Source organism: Lygodium microphyllum, chromosome 30, assembly GCF_053477565.2.
Source record: "Lygodium microphyllum isolate KBCC chromosome 30, Lygodium_microphyllum_v1.1.10, whole genome shotgun sequence".
In the NCBI taxonomy this organism is placed as follows: domain Eukaryota; kingdom Viridiplantae; phylum Streptophyta; class Polypodiopsida; order Schizaeales; family Lygodiaceae; genus Lygodium; species Lygodium microphyllum.
The window spans coordinates 69,761,927-69,780,469 of record NC_141164.1 but is presented as its reverse complement, the minus strand read 5'-3'; the positions used below and the strand labels follow the sequence as shown (position 1 = coordinate 69,780,469).

At 39.9% G+C, this 18,543-nt stretch overlaps 1 protein-coding gene and 1 long non-coding RNA gene across 4 annotated transcripts; one reads left to right on the top strand and one right to left on the bottom strand.

The window, feature by feature from the left end:
- The first annotated feature begins 469 nt into the window (after nt 1–469).
- On the top strand, nt 470–7,289 carry LOC148009970 (importin subunit alpha-1-like). Its single transcript, XM_087672933.1, has 11 exons — nt 470–740; nt 2,779–2,996; nt 3,118–3,214; nt 3,298–3,389; nt 3,478–3,609; nt 4,729–4,914; nt 4,984–5,147; nt 5,244–5,322; nt 5,561–5,689; nt 5,767–5,894; nt 5,987–7,289. The coding sequence occupies exons 2-11, from the start codon at nt 2,781–2,783 to the stop codon at nt 6,354–6,356; spliced, it is 1,593 nt and encodes a 530-aa protein (XP_087529059.1). The 5' UTR covers nt 470–740; nt 2,779–2,780; the 3' UTR covers nt 6,357–7,289.
- Nucleotides 6,939–12,240, bottom strand: LOC148009969 (uncharacterized). 3 transcript variants are annotated; one of them, XR_015689706.1, is made up of 5 exons: nt 8,956–12,240; nt 8,406–8,595; nt 8,178–8,302; nt 8,036–8,104; nt 6,939–7,934 (listed from the first exon to the last, which is right to left on the bottom strand). It is a non-coding gene; the product is annotated as an uncharacterized LOC148009969 (long non-coding RNA). The 3 variants fall into 3 exon arrangements; XR_015689704.1 differs by having other exon boundaries at nt 8,406–12,240; XR_015689705.1 differs by having other exon boundaries at nt 8,178–8,281; nt 8,406–12,240.
- Between the last annotated feature and the right edge of the window lie 6,303 nt (nt 12,241–18,543).

The following is an 18,543-nucleotide window of genomic DNA, read 5'->3' as shown; positions in this document are numbered from 1 at the left end:
ACTAGACTTTCATTATTTATATTTTTAGATGGTTTTCAAAACCCCCTCGTGTGATCTATAAGATTTTTTAGCAATCGATTCCATCACCAAAACAATCTCCCCCACAAAGCTATGGCAGGAACAACTTCTTGATGTATCTAAGAACAAAGAGATACTGTAGTGTAAGAACAATTTTTGCTAATACTTCTTTTTCCCTTTATAACAATTCAAGCTTTCATAATACTATTAAAAATCATCAAATGTAATTATGAAAACCATTGTGTGAAGGGGGAATAATGAATTCGTCGTAATGCTCATGGAAACCATCAAATGAAAGTATGAAAACCATCGGGGAACCATGGGCAAGATTCGATGGCCCCGGGGAAAAAAAAAAGGATAAAAGCATATAGAGTCGTAATAATAACTTTGGGAGAGATGAGATGAGATATACGTGGACACGTGGACGGCAGAGATGCAAGAGGTCAATGCACCGTCCAGGGTTTCATTCACACCCAGATTCATCATCATCGTCTTCGTCCCCATTTCCCCTATTCGTCTGCGTTTTCGATATTAGGTTTTCTTCCTGTCTGTTATCTGGCTGTACAAGGCGCATCCTGTTCTGGTTCCTTCGGCTTTTGCAGGCTTCTGGCCTTGGTTTTCTTGGCTAGCATCAGTGGAAGATCGCTTGATCCTTTGGATCCGTAGCTCAGTCTCTTTTCCTCACCGATTGAGAGCGCGTCTCCGGTTTTCAGGCTCTTCAGGTAACTCTCCCATCGCCTCTTTCGTGCCTTCATTATCTCGTTATCAGGTATGTTTAAGTTCGTGCTCCCGTATCACCCGATCAGATCCTAGGTTCAGGCTGTCTCGTCTCGTCTATATGTCGATTTTTGGCCGACATCGATCCGTTTGGTTTCAGTGGAGCGCTTGTTTGGCGTATTTGATCTTCAACGTTCGCTACCTTGTAAATCTGCGGTGTTCAGTTGAAAATATTGTCATACTTTACTTTTTGTAGCAATGTTTACGACGATGCGTGTTTTGTGGAACTCTTTAAGGTGAACGACGCCCTAGTCTTGTACATCACGGTTCTATGTGCTGTAAATCTGCGATCTTCATTTGAATTATTTTCGTCTGCTCGCTTCTGGCAGTGGTCTCATTAGAGTTATGCGTTGTAAATAACGTTCCAATCCTGTACATCAGGAGGGAGTGGTCTTCCTGTATGTATCTTTGCTGTAAGGTATGTTGAGCTCCTAGCTGAATTAGTGTAATTTTGTCTGTGCTGATCAATAGAACTGTTAGCCTGTCAAGGCCTTCAATGCTCCTTTAGTGTCTTCAGGTGGTTCTTGCACCTTTGGAGACTTGCTGAGTACTTTGTTACTTCTGTGAAGGAGTGGCTGATATATTATTTGTTTGTAATGATCTCTATCATGCTCATGTGTTGTGTAGAAGCCTTGAAGTCAACGATAATCCTATCTTGTAAAGTTTAGACTTCTTGCGTGCTTTGTTGTTGCAAGACTTGTTGAGCCACTGCTGAATTAGCCTAAATTTGTTTGAAAATCCTTCCATTTGTGATATGCGAAAATGCTTGTCTATGATGATTCTTTTTAACTTTCAGCCTGCCGATGTCTTTTAATTTAGGTGCTTCTCATGGGTCTGCAGATTTACTCCGAGTTTTTTACTGTTTTTGGGAAGGAGTGTTTTATTTATTTGCGTGATCCTTATCATGGTTGTGCGTTGTATGCTTCAATCTTGTACATCCTAGCACTTGGACTATGTGCATGTATTGTTACTTCAAGCTTGTTGAGCTTTATAACATCCATTGCTAGTTATAAAATGCTTGTGTCAATGATGATTTCTTGACTGGCATTGTGCCAAGTTCTGTTAATCTCTAGGTGGGCCTTGCTGATTTGCAGATTTGCCAGAAGTTCTTTGCTATATTTGTGGGTTTGCTTCATGTACTATTTGATTGTGATGTTCTTTATTACGGTTGCGTGATGTGGTGGTACCAAAGGTAAACGGTCTTCAATCTTGTACACCAGGGCAGTTTGTCTTCTTGCATCCATTGTTGCCATTAGACTTATAGAGCCCCATAACATGGATTGCTGTTGAAAATGCATGTGTTGATGATGATTGTCTAGAACTGTCAGTCTGCCAAGTTATTTCATGTCTATATAACTCTGAAGACTGCAATTGTATCCTGTGGAATAGTATTTAGAAATTTTGTGGTGATTGTAGCTTGTTCCATTTCGCTGGAAGGATTTGACCATGGCATCCATTGCTGAATTAGCTTAATTTTGGTTTAAAAATGCTTGTGTCAACAATGATTTGTTGACCGCCATTGTGCCGAGGTCTGTTAATGCCCCTCAGTGTCTCTAGGTGGGCTTTGCAGATTTGCTGTTAGTTCTTTGTTATATTTGTGGGGTTGCTCTGTGTACTATTTGATTGTGATGTTCTTTACTATGGTTTGATTGTGATGTTCTTTACTATGGTTGCGTGATGTGGTGGTACTGAAGGTAAATGAACTTCAAACTTGGTTCATCAGGGCAGTTGTCTTCTTGCATCCATTGTTGCCATAAGACTTGTAGAGCCCCATAACATGGATTGCTGTTGAAAATGCATGGGTTGAGGATGATTGTCTAGAACTTTCACTCGGCCAAGTTCTTTCATTTCTATATAACTCTGAAGACTGCAATTGTAGCCTGTGGAATAGTATTTAGAAATTTTGTGGTGATTGTAGCTTGTTCCATTTTGATGGAAGGATTTGACCTCTACTATCTAAATTTAACTGCTGCTCCTCTGCAGCCATGTCTCTTCGCCCTAGCTCTCGAGTTGAAGAACGGAAGAAGGGGTACAAACTGGCTGTTGATACTGATGAAGCCCGCAGGAAAAGAGAAGATAATCTGGTTGAGATTCGAAAAAGCAAGCGAGAGGAGAGTCTGCTAAAAAAACGCCGGGAGGGGATGCAAATGCAGAGTTTACCTCCTCCTACTCCTGGTTATGGTTCTTCATTGGATCGAAAGGTTTGCAGTGCTTGCAGATAGTTAATTTCATCCGTTTAAGTGTTATTCAGTATTGTAATAAGCAGTTATTGCATGTTATGTTCTAACTTTTTCAAGGGTGCTAATTTTGTGCGTTTGTCAGCTGGAAAGCTTACCTGCACTGGTAGCAGGTGTTTGGTCAGATAATCCTAGCACACAGCTTGAGGCAACAACACAGTTCAGGAAGCTTCTTTCAATAGGTTTGGTTGTGTGATTTATTTTCAAGGGTCCCAGTTATGTTAAATTATCTACCTCCATTGAGAGCCTTCTTCTCTTTTCACAGAAAGAAGCCCTCCTATTGAAGCTGTGATTTCAGCTGGAGTTGTCCCTCGTTTTGTGGAGTTCCTTGTGCGAGGAGACATGCCTCAGTTGCAGGTCTGGGTAATTTGTGTAATTTTATCAATGCCTTTGGTTCAGTTGGGTGCTTATTTTGAATATTAAGGAATTTGTTCCTCCTTTGTAGTTCGAAGCAGCATGGGCCTTGACCAACATTGCATCTGGCACTTCTGATCATACAAGGGTGGTGATTGAGCATGGAGCAGTGCCTATATTTGTTCAACTTCTCAGCTCACCAAGTGATGATGTGCGAGAACAGGTATTTATTCCAACTTGAAAGTTGTATGACCTTGTAAGGATTACAGTACAACACTCTGGTCATAGACAATGTCATGCTCACATGGATTTCAATTTTGATTTGTTGAATCCATCTCCTGGGGTTGGCTCAGTCTTTAAAAGGCAGTTATGATTTGATAATGCCATAGTACTATGCCACCTATTGCGAAGCTTAGTGTGCATGAGGATTTTATCACTCTCAAGTATGTTTACTAATGATTCGGTTATTTGTTTGATATGTTATATTTACTAGTCCATGCAGGGCTTTAGAAATTCCAAGCATGTACATCAATCATACTGTCATGTTAAGTGCTTGCATGATGTACACATCGATGCATGGGTTTCATGATGTCCTGAGTGTATGTCCGGTGTCAATCAGGGTTTTACGAAGTTACAGTACCATAGTTTACCTACTATTTTCTGTTGTGCATCAAGCAAAGAAGATCCACATTTTTGTGAATAGTTAAACTAAGTCATGTTCACTGATGGCCCCCTTTTCTAGGGAAGCCCTACAATCTATTGATTAGGTGAAGATCCGAGTAAGAAAAGGAGGACTGTTTGAGAAAGTTCAGCTGGATTGTTGGAGAGTTGCTTTTGAGGTCAAAACTGGCATGCAGTAGGGCAGAGGCTCAGTTATAGTTAGTCGGCCTGCCTTTCTGATCATTAGTACAGGGAGCTTTAATCTTGAGTTTGCAACTCAGATATATGGTGCAAGGTTTTTGAGATTAAGATTTATGGCCTATATATAAGTCACACGTTAATCTTGGGGGTGTGGGGGGACTAAAGTTAGCCTTTACGATGGTGCTTCTTATGAGCATCTTGGGGGTGACTTGTTTGTTAAGTGTGATGGCGAGAGAGTGCTCAGAGAGGTGTAATACATGTTAGGAAGCTGGATATCAACAATCTTGACTTCTCGTTGTTTGACTACCCCCAGTAACATTTGTAAGCAAAAGAGTATTAGTTAGTTAGAAATTTGGTGGAGTATTAGTTAATTAGAAATTTGGTGAGTTTGGCATCTTATTGTTGTGTGACACAAGTGTGATAGATCTCTTTAAGTAATGGTGCTGTGTTTTACTTAGCATTTATCTATCTTTCTACACAGGCTGTGTGGGCTTTGGGAAATGTGGCTGGTGATAGTCCTAACTGCAGGGATTTGGTTCTTAGTCATGGTGCCATGATGCCTTTGCTGGCCCAATTGACTGACAATGCCAAGCTTTCGATGCTTCGGAATGCAACATGGACTCTCTCTAACTTCTGTAGAGGGAAACCTCAGCCACCATTTGCAGAGGTAAAGTATTATGATTGAACGCTCACTGTTTCTTATGATTTGATTTCATCTGACCATGGCGTTTTACAGGCAAAAGCTGCTCTTCCAGCTTTGGCACGTCTCATTAATTTTGATGATGATGAGGTGCTGACTGATGCATGCTGGGCATTATCTTACCTTTCTGATGGGGCAAGTGAAAAGATCCAAGCAGTGATTGATGCAGGGGTTTGTCCACGATTAGTGTCCCTTCTGCTGTAAGCATAGCATGGCGCTTTTGTGTTTCTTCCTTTATTTGAAGCTTTAAATCTGACATCTGGTTTTTTCCTTTCTTCAAATTGATGTCTATGCAGCCACCCCTCACCCTTAGTCCTTATACCTGCTTTGCGGACTGTTGGAAATATTGTGACCGGTGATGATATTCAGACCCAGGTATGCATTCTGATTTGGTACAAATAGAAGTCTTTAAATTAAAGTTGCCATGAAGTGCCCTCTCCTGTATGAAGAGAAAGAGTTGCAACTGAGCACAATGATACTACACTAAGTTTGCTCTTTGCCAACTGACTTATGCTACTGCTCGATGTGTCTGCGGTGTATTATCGGCATTGTTCATCTAAATTGTAGTATCCTGTGTGCCTTTTATGAACTTTGTTTCTTACCTGATATGCAGGTTATCCTAGACAACCAAGCACTTCCTTACTTGTTGTCTCTGCTTTCTCAAAATCCTAAGAAAAGTATAAAGAAGGAAGCTTGTTGGACCATCTCAAACATAACTGCTGGGAACAAAGCACAGATTCAGGTCTTTAATTTGCCCGAAAAATTACTTAATTTTCTAATTCACCTGTACATGTTTTGATGGAGTGTTTTGGTTTTCAGGCGGTTATTGATGCTAATATCATACCACCCCTGGTTTCTCTACTAGCAAATGCTGAGTTTGATGTGAAAAAAGAAGTGGCATGGGCCATCTCAAATGCAACTTCTGGTGGCTCTCATGAACAAATCAAGTTAGGACCTTCTCTCCATGGCTTTGCAACCTTAGTGTATATATATACTTTTAATAGAGAAGGTAGTTGACTTTTGGTTCTTGTCTGGGCAGGTACTTGGTCAGTCAAGGCTGTATCAAACCTCTCTGTGACCTTTTGACTTGCTCAGATCCAAGAATAGTGAGGGTTTGCCTTGAAGGGCTTGAGAATATTCTGAAAGTTGGGGAATCTGAGGAGGATTTGGGAAACACTGGTGGAACCAATTTGTATGCCAGATATATTGAGGAAGCCGATGGAATGGAGAAGATTGAGACACTTCAGACCCACGATAACCATGAAATATATGAAAAGGCTGTCAAGCTCTTGGAGACGTACTGGGTTGAGGATGATGAAGACCAAACAATGGCTCCAGGCACAGAGGCTGGTTTCAACTTTGGCAACAGTATCAACTCTGTCCCTACTGGAGCCTTCTCTTTCAGCTAAACCACTGGTTCACTGCAAAGCTTGTCGTCCTGTAACTCTTACTGTTTGGGAGTCGGCATTCAAGGGGGTTCTTGCTATTTTCTGGGCTTGGAAATGTGTCTGCTGCATGTCTGCATATAACATGACAAATCTAACCCGTCCAAGTCAGTCCCACCCACCCCATGTTCTTATCTAGGCTGCAGCCTGGGTGAATTATGGAGTCCCAAGCTATCTGATGTATTACAGCTGTGTTTCAGGCTTCTGAAATCACAGAACTAACAAGCATCAGGTCTGTCCTTTTGCTTTGTCCTGGAAAGCAATGGTCCAAGACTTGTGCTTTCCTCACTCCACCGTTCACATGCTGCTGAGTGGACATAAGTGAGAAGAGCTGTGTGTTCAGCTTTGAGTCGATGGTCAGCATGGGTAAATGGTTGGGTCTTGGAGCAGTCCTCTGATTGATGGCCGGCTCCGTCAAGCCGCAAATTTTTCTGGTTTGAGGCTGGATGCATATAGTGTCTGCATGTGCTTTAAGCACACTATGCACACAAGCTTTTGCATGACGTGCGCACCGTATTGCACACATTTGAGTAAGATGTCTGCATGCACACACACTCCTGCTCACATATGCACATCACACTGCACTGCTGACTGCATTTGCATTAATTTCACATTGTTTAATTAGGCAGTATAAAGGGCTCCAGTTAGTGGCCATGGAAGTTTCTCATAAAGAGGTACTTACTGCCTGAGATACCAGCATTTTACCGGTGCTGCAAAAAGATGGATGTACATGTTCTGTGCTGTTGGGACTGGTATCTCGTCTCTTCTGCTCCACTGCAAAACATCACTTGTACCTCAACACGTCCATCATACACATCAACACTCTTTTATGGAATGTTGCTGTCTACAGATGGGGCTTTGAAATAAGATTATTCCAAGAAAACAGTTGTAAATGAATTCTTTTTTATTTTTGACAATGGTCTTGGTCGGAACTTGTGGCTAAGAATCTGTTACATGAATCTTTCTACATTTCTGACACCTTTGTACAACTTGGATTCCAATGTGGCTGAGGGTCTGTATTTGATCGGTACATTGGCAGTGATATATATTATGTACATACAGGTTTTCCCCTAAAATTCTGTAATGTAAAAACTAAGGCTTCTTACAAGGCTAGCCCCTTCTTTTTTTCCCTTATGAGAGAGTTATCCTCATTTTAACAGTAATGCAGAGTGGGTTTTCATTAGATAGAAATCTTTATTAAAAGTCAACTTAGTAGTTCTTTGAGTTCTGTAAGTTTTTCTATTTTGAGAATGCATTGTGGAGGCTTCTCGTTGGATAGCATTCAGTTCTAAGAGGTACTTGGATAATTACATGTGGGGAAACAAGGTGTACAATACAATCTCCTAATTGAATCTCGTGGATGTCTGTCAGCTGTTTGTTTCCCTTCAAATTCTGCAGTCTTTTTTGCTGTTGGCTGGTTATCAGCTTTTAATGACGTCTCTATTCAATCCACATTAGATGGCTCTGTTGACACTTAGATTCCATTCCCTAGCATGAGCCAAATGTCTTCAAGAGCCAAACATTTTATTAGCAGATGCATATCTGACAGAACAATTTAAAAATTAGCTATCCATCCTTTCTTTTTGTGAAGGAGCATTGTTAGCATTGTTAGAAGTATTATGTTAACAAAGAAACGAGTCAACCTAGGCTGATTGATAGTGTGCTTTAATCTTGTCGATCCACACATCAAGAGGTCTCCAGAATTAAATATTCTGCATGCACCATACAATGAGCCACTCAGTGGACCCAGCTGTGATTGAAAACAGAGATCCTATTGAAACTTACCTTTATCCATATATACATCGTGTTTTCAGGATTAAATACTGCCCTCCTTCCCTGCTGCTACTTTGAATTAAGTGTAGTTCAGTAGCCCATTCAGTAGGACCCAGCTGTGATAAAAAATAGAGATCCTGATGAATGGACATGATCAGAATAGCTCAAGAACGTGATTGGAAAGAGGGATCCTAACAAACAGATGAATCTATCAATAATATATAGAAGATATAAAAGTACCTCGTGTATTCACGGGACCTGGCTAGCACCAAACATGCGTGTCCATGAGGTTGATGTTTGATGTGAAAGGGGTTGGCTTATTGTCATTTATAGCTCGAGTATTAATGGCAAGTAGTAATTGTTGTTGAAGTATCCAATGTCTGGTGAAAGGGATTGACTGTAGGTGACAATTGTTTGCATGGCATTTATGCTGAAAACATAGGGTGTACCATTTTTTGAGCAACAGAGGCAGATAGAACCAACCAATTCTTGCAAAAAGCATTGTGTATCGTCTTCCCAAATGAAACAGATTGCAACATATTCTCTACATGATTGGACTCTGATGGTCTTAGACTCCTAGACATATAAGTTCTATTCAGTTCACAAATTAAAACAGATAGTAACATAATCACTCTGATTTGATGCTGACGGTCCAGACTTGTAGTTGATTTGTAATTGACTTTATCCAGCCTATCGATTTGATGCCGATGGTCTAGAATCCCAGTTGATTTGTAACTGACTTCTCTACCCTTTTATTTTACAATATGACTGTATGTAGTCTTTACTTTACCGTATCATTGTATGAAACCATTCTTCAAGCCAATCCATGTGCTGAGAATTGTTTATTGCAGAGACCTTATCCCCTTCCCTGGCTGATCACAAAACACCAACCCTCTGAAAAATAGCACCACCGCCATCTCCACTACTGGTTCTGCAATTGCCTTTAACACTGCTAACGGAATAGTTAATACTATTGTGAATTCTGTACCCCTACCAATGTTGCTGCTGCTGCTGTTACTAAAGCTACTGTAATGTTGCTAATTTTGTTGCCGCTTCTATTTCCTGTGACACAGATCCTACTGCTATTAATGCTATTGTTACCACTGCTACTACGACATCGGGTTTGTTGCTTTTGTCTTACAATGGTTTTACTCTAGGGTTCTCGAGTTGAGGTCGTTCTTCAGTTGAGCATAGGAAAAGGTTGCATTTGGGAAGGATAAGGACTTTTGAAAGGGAGCAAGGGTGGATATAGGAGGTTTCAGAGTAGTGCATGCGAAAAACATGTTTTGTAGCAATGTACAAGCTCACAATGACGAGAGAGGTAAAGCAAAGTGTGGGAAGCGGGAACATGGCTTTATTACTTGCACGTGACCAGTTAATTATTTGGCCACTCACGCATTGGTTTGCATATGGGGGTCAGCATGTGAGGTGATGTGTAGAGCTAATGAAGGATGTGAAAATGTCAGATGAATGCAAGAGTGAAAATCTGTGCAGTTGCATGTTGAAGGAGATAACAAGACTAATCACAATGGAAGAGAGGATGAGGAAGTAAATTGTGGGAGCTATGATCAGGCAACAGAAGCATTGAAGTCTGTGCTAGAGAATCCTCTCAATTCTGAAGAGGAGATTAAGCCTTGAATGGAAGAGATTCTTGCTAGGCTCAATAGAAGAATATGGAGGAGAGAATGGAGTGTGTAGCGAAAAAAGATACACCCTTGATGTAGAGATGTGCACCAACATTCTTAGGTTTAACACAGGAATCTTTCCTTGGGTTTAACTCAAGAACCTGATTGGCCTTTTTCAACAAGAAATCTGCTGAAGCTGATGGAAGCAGCCACATGGTTCAACACCATCCACAAAGGTGAAGGCATGGTGGACCAGATTTATTATGGCGGGGGAGGTCTTTTTGAGATAGTCTTCCACAAAAGCGAGGTGGCATTCTTGTCCAGGGTGTCTTCTGGGGCCTTGACTTGGTGCATGCCATGGCCTAGCAAACCGGTGGATATTTGAAGGGCTTGCATCAGGAAGGAATATGTCCAATGTAGGTGGAAACTCTAGACTTGCTGACCTCTCTCTGGAACATGTTGCCAGATATCCCCAAGAGCCTGGGTAAGCCGTACTACATCCTGCTATTGGCTAGTCCATTTAGAAATCAGATTGCTTGCTGTGGGATATGAGGGAAGAAAATCCTGAGCATTTGGAGTTGGATATACTCTATGTGGGAGTCTTTTAAGCTTAGGCTGGTGATCCAGCAGCCAAGGAGGAAGGGCACGAAAATAAAGCGCATGCAAACAAATTATCATGGGTTGAAGTCATCAAATCAATCAAGTAAAGGGATTTGGGCTGAAGCAGATTAGAGATCTTGTCAAATCAAATCAGAGAGCTGGACCGAAGCAGGTAATGGGTGAAAGCAGTAAGGAGGAGGAGGATGGTTGGTTGCTGGTCAAGCATCAAAAAGGAAAATTTTTGCAACGAGCAGGCAAAGTGTGGAAGTCCCTGAGAGCACGTGGGTCAACCCCTCTACTACAGATTGAAAATTGCTGGAGCAAGGCCTCGATACCTAAGGGGAGGAGTAGAGCTAATGCATTTGTAAATAGCAAATAAAATCCCATCGGAGCAGCTTAACCAAGAATACCCAGGTATGGATGCATAATTCAAATGGTCTCATCTCAAGGTGGCATTAGATTGCAGGGGTTGAGGAGGATCGGATGGTTTACAATGCTTACTGATGTGGATCAAGAAAAAGCATGCATGCGGTTCAGGGATCAAGAAGTTTCTAGAGGGGTGTGGCAACGGGTTTGAAGGCCATTTGAACCACAATGATCTGCAAGATGAGGGCACAATGTCAGAGGTATTAATGGAGATGTTCTTGAAATGGGCTATGCAGGGTGATTTTGATATTTTCCTCCTCCAAGAGCATAAGATGCATTCTCAAAGTGGGAAGGAATTTCATACAGAGATTATGCTTGCTATGTAAGCGGGGCAGCTGGAGGTTAATTAGGCTGTGCCACTTTGGTGAAGTGTTGCAAAAAACCCCAAAACTCGAATTAAAATATCAATCTGCAGATGGAAGAATATTAGTGATTAGCTAAACAATGCAACAATGTGTAAATATACCAGGGCACATGGTTATGTGATAAGAAGAGGAAGGAGCTGGCATGGGCGGAGGGCATTGTCTCTGGTACAGTGGAACAAGCCACAGGTAGGAGTTGGAGAAGGAAGTGACCTACTGCATGGCAAAAATACACTGCAAGTACAATGAGTTCATCCGAAGCCTCAAAAAGAGAAGAATGAAGGAGAGCCCAGTCGTATTGCAGAGAGAGAATGGCACTTGGATCACAAATCAGGGAGAAGTGTCCGAAGCTTGCAAAAATTTCTTCTATTCTCTATATCAACATCAAGGCACTTGTGATCTGGTTGCAGCAGGAAGTGTCTTGGAGCCTGTTCAGCAGGTTATCACACATGGCGAGAATGAGCAGCTGAGAAGGAGCTTCTTAGAGGAAGAACTCTACTGGGGCCTGAAATGTTTAGGTAGTGGCAACTCTCCGGGCTTTGATGGAGTAACAATGGAATCAATGGTCCACATTTGGCCTCAGGTTAAGTAAAGCATAACCCATTTAGTCAGTACCTACTGGGCAAAGGGTGGAATTCCTGACTCTTGGAGCAGGACTATCCTTTCCCTGATTCCCAAGCAAGTCTACTGTAAGCAACTCAATTGTTGGAGACCCATCTCCTTGATGGGATTGGTTTACAAAATTTTCACTAAAGCACAGGCCTTGAGGTCAGCCGCCGTAGTGAGGAAATGCATCAATGCTCATCGGTATGGCTTTATAAAAGGGAGATCATTATTGGATAATGTCTTAAATGTGCTTATGGTAGCAGACTGGGCTGTAGCAACAGGGCAGAAAATGGTGTTCACGCAAATGGATGTTAGGAAGGCTTTTGCCACAGTCAATTAGGAACGCATCAAGCTCACAGTGTTCAGAGAGGGATTGGGGGAGAAAGTTGCAGATCTGTCCATGATGCTGGCAAAGGTTCACAAGCTTGCATAGCTGTCGATGGGACCTTGTCAGAAGCTTTTTGGGTGAAGAGGAGGGTCAGGCAAGGTTACCCAGGGAGCCCCCTATTTTACTTAATAGACGAAATGGCTGGGAAGGTCAGCTAGCAGGATTAAGATACAGAAGCAAGGAATCGGTCCGGCAAAGGTTTTGTCGATGATCTACTTATGATGTCGAAAGCATGCAAAACTAATCTAGATAGAGCTATGCAGATTTTGGGGGTTAAGGCAGCAGGGTTTAGAATAAATTCTGGCAAAATTACTGTCTCAGAAGAAACACTCCATGGCTTGGGATGGACTGATAAAGTTGTCAACAGAGGAAATGTGTTTAGGTGCTTGGGATTCCACGTGGGGATAGAGGTAAGTGAATCAATGAGAGCTAACTAGATGCTACACAAACTCAGGAGTAAGATCAATTATTGGGAGTCTACAGCGTGTCCACGGTACGTCAGGTTAAAGATCTTAAGCAGTAATATATACCCAGGCACTGAGATTTTATCTGCCCCTGATATGCTGGAATCAGAAGAACTCTAAAGAGAGAGGGACAGGTTAAAAATCTGAAGCACTTATATTAGCCCCATTTTGTCATGTTCCCTACGAGTATGTTGCTTGGAGAACTAGGCAAATCTTGAGTGGTGAATTTCCTACCCCTAAAAAATAAGGACTGTGTGTTCCTGTGGAGAGTAACAATGGGCGCTATCTTAAACGCACATACTAAGCAGAAGAGAGGCATTTTGGATGGTAAATGTATGTGGAGAAAAGGAATCGCCAATGCATGCTTTCTGGGAATGGGTGCATAGCAACGAGCACTTAGCTAGAGGTGCTTCCTTGCTTAGGGTATGAGCAACAAAACAAAAGCTTCAAATTATGTATTTTTGAGGAAAGTGCCATTTTGAGTAGGACCAAGCAAAGGGAGATGTGCACTATTCGAACCATTGGTCTACAAGAAATTTGGCATGCCAGATCCAAAAGCATCTTTGAGGGGTGGCCTAAAATTAACAATGAAGTATGGTGGTGTATGAGTTAGCTTGTAAGTTTGATAATCTAGATTGGAGTAGTTATCTCGTCATTTATTTGATTAGATAATTCCTTCACCTTTATAAGCATTTGAAGATTGGTTTTCATGCTTAACTCAAAAGTTGCTCATGATAACATAACATAAAACAAAATAAGTGTGCGCACAAGAGTAACGAGCATTGCGAGGCAAACAACAATGAAAACAATGAACATGTGCCAATTCATGGACTTTAGTTAATTTGGAGTAATTTTATGGCCCTAATCAAGAGTGCATATCAACCATTAAAATAGCATGCCCTTATGAGGGCATACTAAAAAAGTTAAGGAGCACACTCTTTTATTAAAAGAAAAAAATGCTCTCTATCACAAGTCTCAAAAAAGTGACCTAAACGCTTCAATACTAATTGTGAAACGTAATGGGGATGCTACTTAATACTAATGGTGTTCAAAGAGAGAGCATAATAGTATTTTAGTCATTTCAAAAGGGTGCATTGTATAAGCTCATACATAGGTGCCACTTCACACATTCAAGGATACACAATTTTGCATCTCAAATGACGTACACCATATAAGGCCAATTTAGAAGCAAATCATATGACAACATAGAGCATTGCATTTCCCATGAATTAGACGCAAATCATATGACGTGCAGCAAGGGAAGGGAGGAGGGACATACAACTACAACTTTGCATCTCCCATGAAGGGCACACATACAAGGCCAAGTTGGAACCACACCTCAAAAAGCACACGAATCTAATTGAGATAAAAAGTAAGGCACTTTTAGTTCGAGTGAAGCCATCTCATGATGAGCACAATCGAATAGTGTAGTTAACAATGAAAGAATATCATATACAATTGCAAGTTGTAAAGTAGACACAAAACATGTAGTTAGACGTGCTAATTGAGGTTATCCTCAATCAATGAAAGGTACATCACAATTCCTTCTACTTCACTCCTTTTGTCAACATCAATAAATAGAATTTTGGCCACCTTTTAAAGCTAAATTCCTAGTATGGCATCCCTTCTAAGCATGTAAGATCAAATAAAAATCATATCCTAATCCTTGTACTTCACTCCTTTAAGTTAATATTAAAAAAAGAGGATGGTGGTCACCTAAAGCTCAAATTCTAGGTATAGCATCCTTTCCAAACATGGAATGGCCTTATAGTAACAATGGAATCTAGTCAATGAACCCACTTTTAACAATCTCCTAGAAGGATTTCCATGGCATGGAAAAGAAAAGTTTTCTTATGATAATAGAATAAAAGCTCAATAAACATCACTATATAAGTGTGCACAACTTATGCTAAAGTTATATCCTCCCTTTAGACGAGGAATATGTATCTTAGTATTAGAGAAAAATAAATTTAACTAGATACATTTTTGGGGACTAGCTTGTTAAACAAAGGAGCTATTCTAAAGGTAATATTCTCTATAACAATGTGAAATGGTTAGAAAAACTTAAATTCTAGAGGTGTCAAGTGATAAATAAACATCTCGATCTAGTTTTGAGCATTTTATGTAAACAAATAATGCCTTAGAATTTGGGCATACAATTCTAAAACTAAACCTAACAAACTTATTTAGAAGATGTTCTATACGAGACTCCACATCTCTTATAGCCAATAAATTGCAATACACATATTAAGCCTATCGAGATTTACTAACTAGGATATCTTGTGAGTATCTAGTTTGGAATGTCCTTGACAAGTTGGATGTCTCTCCATACACAAACAAGTCATGGGTTTATGTTTAATAGTGAGGAGAGATTACAATCCTAGTTATTCTTTTTGTGTACGTATATTTGCAATGACCTATGTCTATGTGTTTGTATTCACATGTGTAAGTGTACGTATACATGCATACACAAGTCTCATATTTGGAAATATTATGTGGCTAAATATATTTAACCATGCATGCATGTAGTCGATGTAGTTCTATATTAGTATGCATGTGTGTGTGTATATGCATATATGTGTTACTAACTAAAATGCTAGTAATGTCTAAAAAATCTACAAAGTCTTGACTAGTTGAATGCTTAGTATTGTTAATAGAAAACAAAGGTAATGACATCTATATGTTTTGGAGAGATTGAATTTGGACTATATTTCGACAATATTATAAAAACAAACATAAGGGCAACAACGCGGCTCTATGAGAGAGAGAGAGAGAGAGAGAGAGAGAGAGAGAGAGAGAGAGAGAGAGAGAGAGAGAGAGAGAGAGAGAGAGAGAGAGAGAGAGAGAGAGAGAGAGAGAGAGAGAGAGAGAGAGAGAGAGAGAGAGAGAGAGAGAGAGAGAGAGAGAGAGAGAGAGAGAGAGAGAGAGATTTGAAATGAGGATAATTGAGAGTAATGAGAGATGTTACTATAAGAATTGCAAAAGAGCATTGTGCTACACTTATCGTGTTCCTCCTAAGTTCTAGTGTGAATGTTCCCTTATCTTGGATACTTTTTGCTGTCTAGTTTCGGAAGGATTTTTCCCTCATGTGAACACCCCTCAATGGTGGATGTGACACTTAGTATCTTAGGGATTGTACTTTCATATCATTCTCACATAGTGGATGTGACCTAGAGCACTTTGTTCTCTCTCACTATTCACTTGTTCACTGTGAGTGTGCGTGCGCGCATGCATGTGTGCTATTGGATCGTAACCTAGAAATGGTATGAGTCATACGTCTTCTTAGTTGTTGTCACACTGCCTTGTCACACTGCCACCATTGAGCCTCACACTCGACTACTGTTAGATATTGGTTGTTGCTCTAGGTTTAATGGGCTAAATATTTGCTTCAATTTATTCCTTCAATTTGCGTAGTCTCTTGCTTTTCCCTTGAACCACTATGCTTCTGCACGTCTTGGTCATCAGCTAGCACAATAGCACTAGAAATTTACCCTATCTTAGCCTGTGGGATGTGCTGTGCCTACATATACAAATTGCACTTTGCTAGCGATCTATTGTCCGTTTCAATAGCCACACTTGTTCCTGTTGGCATTGAATTTGCCTTGACAACCAACATACTTTGCTCATGGTGCTTAGTCAACATGCATCACTAGCCTAGTCACGCCACACATCTCCCAATAGTCTCATCATGTCACCATTGCTGGATAGTTCACACATGCTTGACTTGACTTATGCCGATAGTCCCAAACATTATTTTATTATTTCTTCAAAACCTTATTAAGCATTAAGTGAGTTAAAATCACTCCTATTTCATGCATAGTGCCTCTAATAAGCTTAAATTTTGGGGACTTTACAATAGACATCAAATTTCCCCAAATTTCTCTAAGAATTTTGGGGCTTTGCTAGAAAATCCCATATCTCACAAAAATTTTGGGGATTTTGCGTTCGATGCTAAGAAATTGCTCGATTTTGCACCAAAATTTGAGGCTTTTCACATTTTGCAAAATCTTCATCAATGCCATCAAGTTTTTTAAAAATTGTAAGTTTTTGGTCTTTTCTTTGGTCTATTTTTTGCTACCCCTACATTTGCACTTTGGACAACAGAACTGGTCACAAAAAAAACTAGAATTTACAGTAAACAATGGCATGGCAAAACTGGCATTGTTGTAGAGGTACTGCAAGTATCACTACAAAAAATGTAGAATTGCAAACAACAAACCACTTCTTTTATTCTAGATATGTATTCACCATGAAAATGCATACATTTAAGCATACTCTTCTCGGATAACATTACAAATATTTGAACTACTTCTATTGGTGTAAGTCCTAGATATGTATTCACCATCAAAATGCATACATCTAAGCATACTCTCCTAGGATAACATTACAAATCTTCGAACTACTTCTATTGGTGTAAGTCCTTCGAAATTTTCACTGACTCAACATGTATATTAAGCCTTCACTAGTAGCACACGATGTTTGCATACCAATATTTCAATCACTAAAACTCTCATTTCCTTTCTCTAACTAATGAGAAACCTCTAACATGTGACATGCACCATCAACAACACAAAGTATGACAATCTTCCTACTGTCTCTCTCACTGACAACAACATCTCCAATAAAAGACTACACTCACTGAGTTTCCTTTAGCAAGAGAAAGGGAAAGGGAAGTTGAAAACAAAACCTCAACTATTGTAGTTAGAGAATAGAGGAATTTCAGCAGCAATAAATTTCATCCCATGACTCATTCTTCGGTAGATCACCAATAAGCTTTGAAACTACTCAAGCTTTAATCACATGTTGCAGGTCATTTTTCTCACGCTATGTTTTTCCTTTTAAGAAAAGTGTCTCCCACATTTTTCCTCTTTTCTAAGGTTCCTCCTCCATGCCAAGTGGAAAACATGCCATTAAACACTTGAAAAATTCAACTTGGAATCTCTAATACCACATCAGGGACTGCAAATCCTACCAGCAGGACCACACTTTCCACAATAGAGATAGATTTTAAAACTAAGTAACAAAAAGATATGGAAAACATGTGAGTTACCACCTAAGGCTCCCATCCATTAACATGACTCCTACTATGGGCAAGCATTGAAAAGTCTTGGAACACAAAGTGTGAACAAGAATTATTGGAAAATCCAAACCACATCTAACAAAGACATGCTAAATTTAACCTCCAAAATCTTGTCAATTAGGATACCTAGGCATAAAACTACTCATAACTTTTGACCCCTAACTCATATTGCCAAGCTTTCTAAAGGAAAGTTGTAGCTCCCATTCCATACTATAAGTTGTCAGAAAATATTAGAGTTCAAATTCCAAAGATTTTAGTCCAAAAAATCTTATCCTTGAACTAGCTTATTCCTGAAACTGGGACCCTGATTTGTTACTATTTCCAAAGGTATCCCAAATATGCAACATATATCCTCCATAAAAAATTGGACTATATCCTCTTTCTTATATTTTTGAGTGGCTTTTCCTTCAAGACATTTGGTCATGTGATCAACTATAGTAAGGATATACAAATTTCCTATTTTAGTACCTAACTAGCAAAGTTCCAATGAAATCCAACACCCATTTCTCAAATGGCCCATAGGTAGCAATAGCTTTAATAGGTTCTAAAATCAACACCCTCTTAGCAAATGATTGACAAACATGGTAACTTTTACACTCGTGAGCAACATTGATACTCAAACTAAGCCAAGTAAGTCCTATTTACAAGATTTTCTTTTTGGTTAGCTCAAATCCAAAGTGACCTCCACATCTTTTTTCATGACAAGAAGATAAAAAAGTAGGAATTTTAGAGTTGTTCAATACTCTTTTTTTCATGACAAGAAGATAAAAAAGTAGGAATTTTATAGTTGTTCAGTACTCTTTCCAATACATTATTATATATACAAC

Bases quoted from the DNA above. Each gene is read 5' to 3' on its own strand.
- LOC148009970 (XM_087672933.1), top strand. From the start codon at position 2,781: ATGTCTCTTCGCCCTAGCTCTCGAGTTGAAGAACGGAAGAAGGGGTAC. The intron at 3,215-3,297 runs GTTTGGTTGTGT...CTCTTTTCACAG, and splicing joins CAGGAAGCTTCTTTCAATAG to AAAGAAGCCCTCCTATTGAA. The intron at 5,895-5,986 runs GTTAGGACCTTC...TTGTCTGGGCAG, and splicing joins GGCTCTCATGAACAAATCAA to GTACTTGGTCAGTCAAGGCT.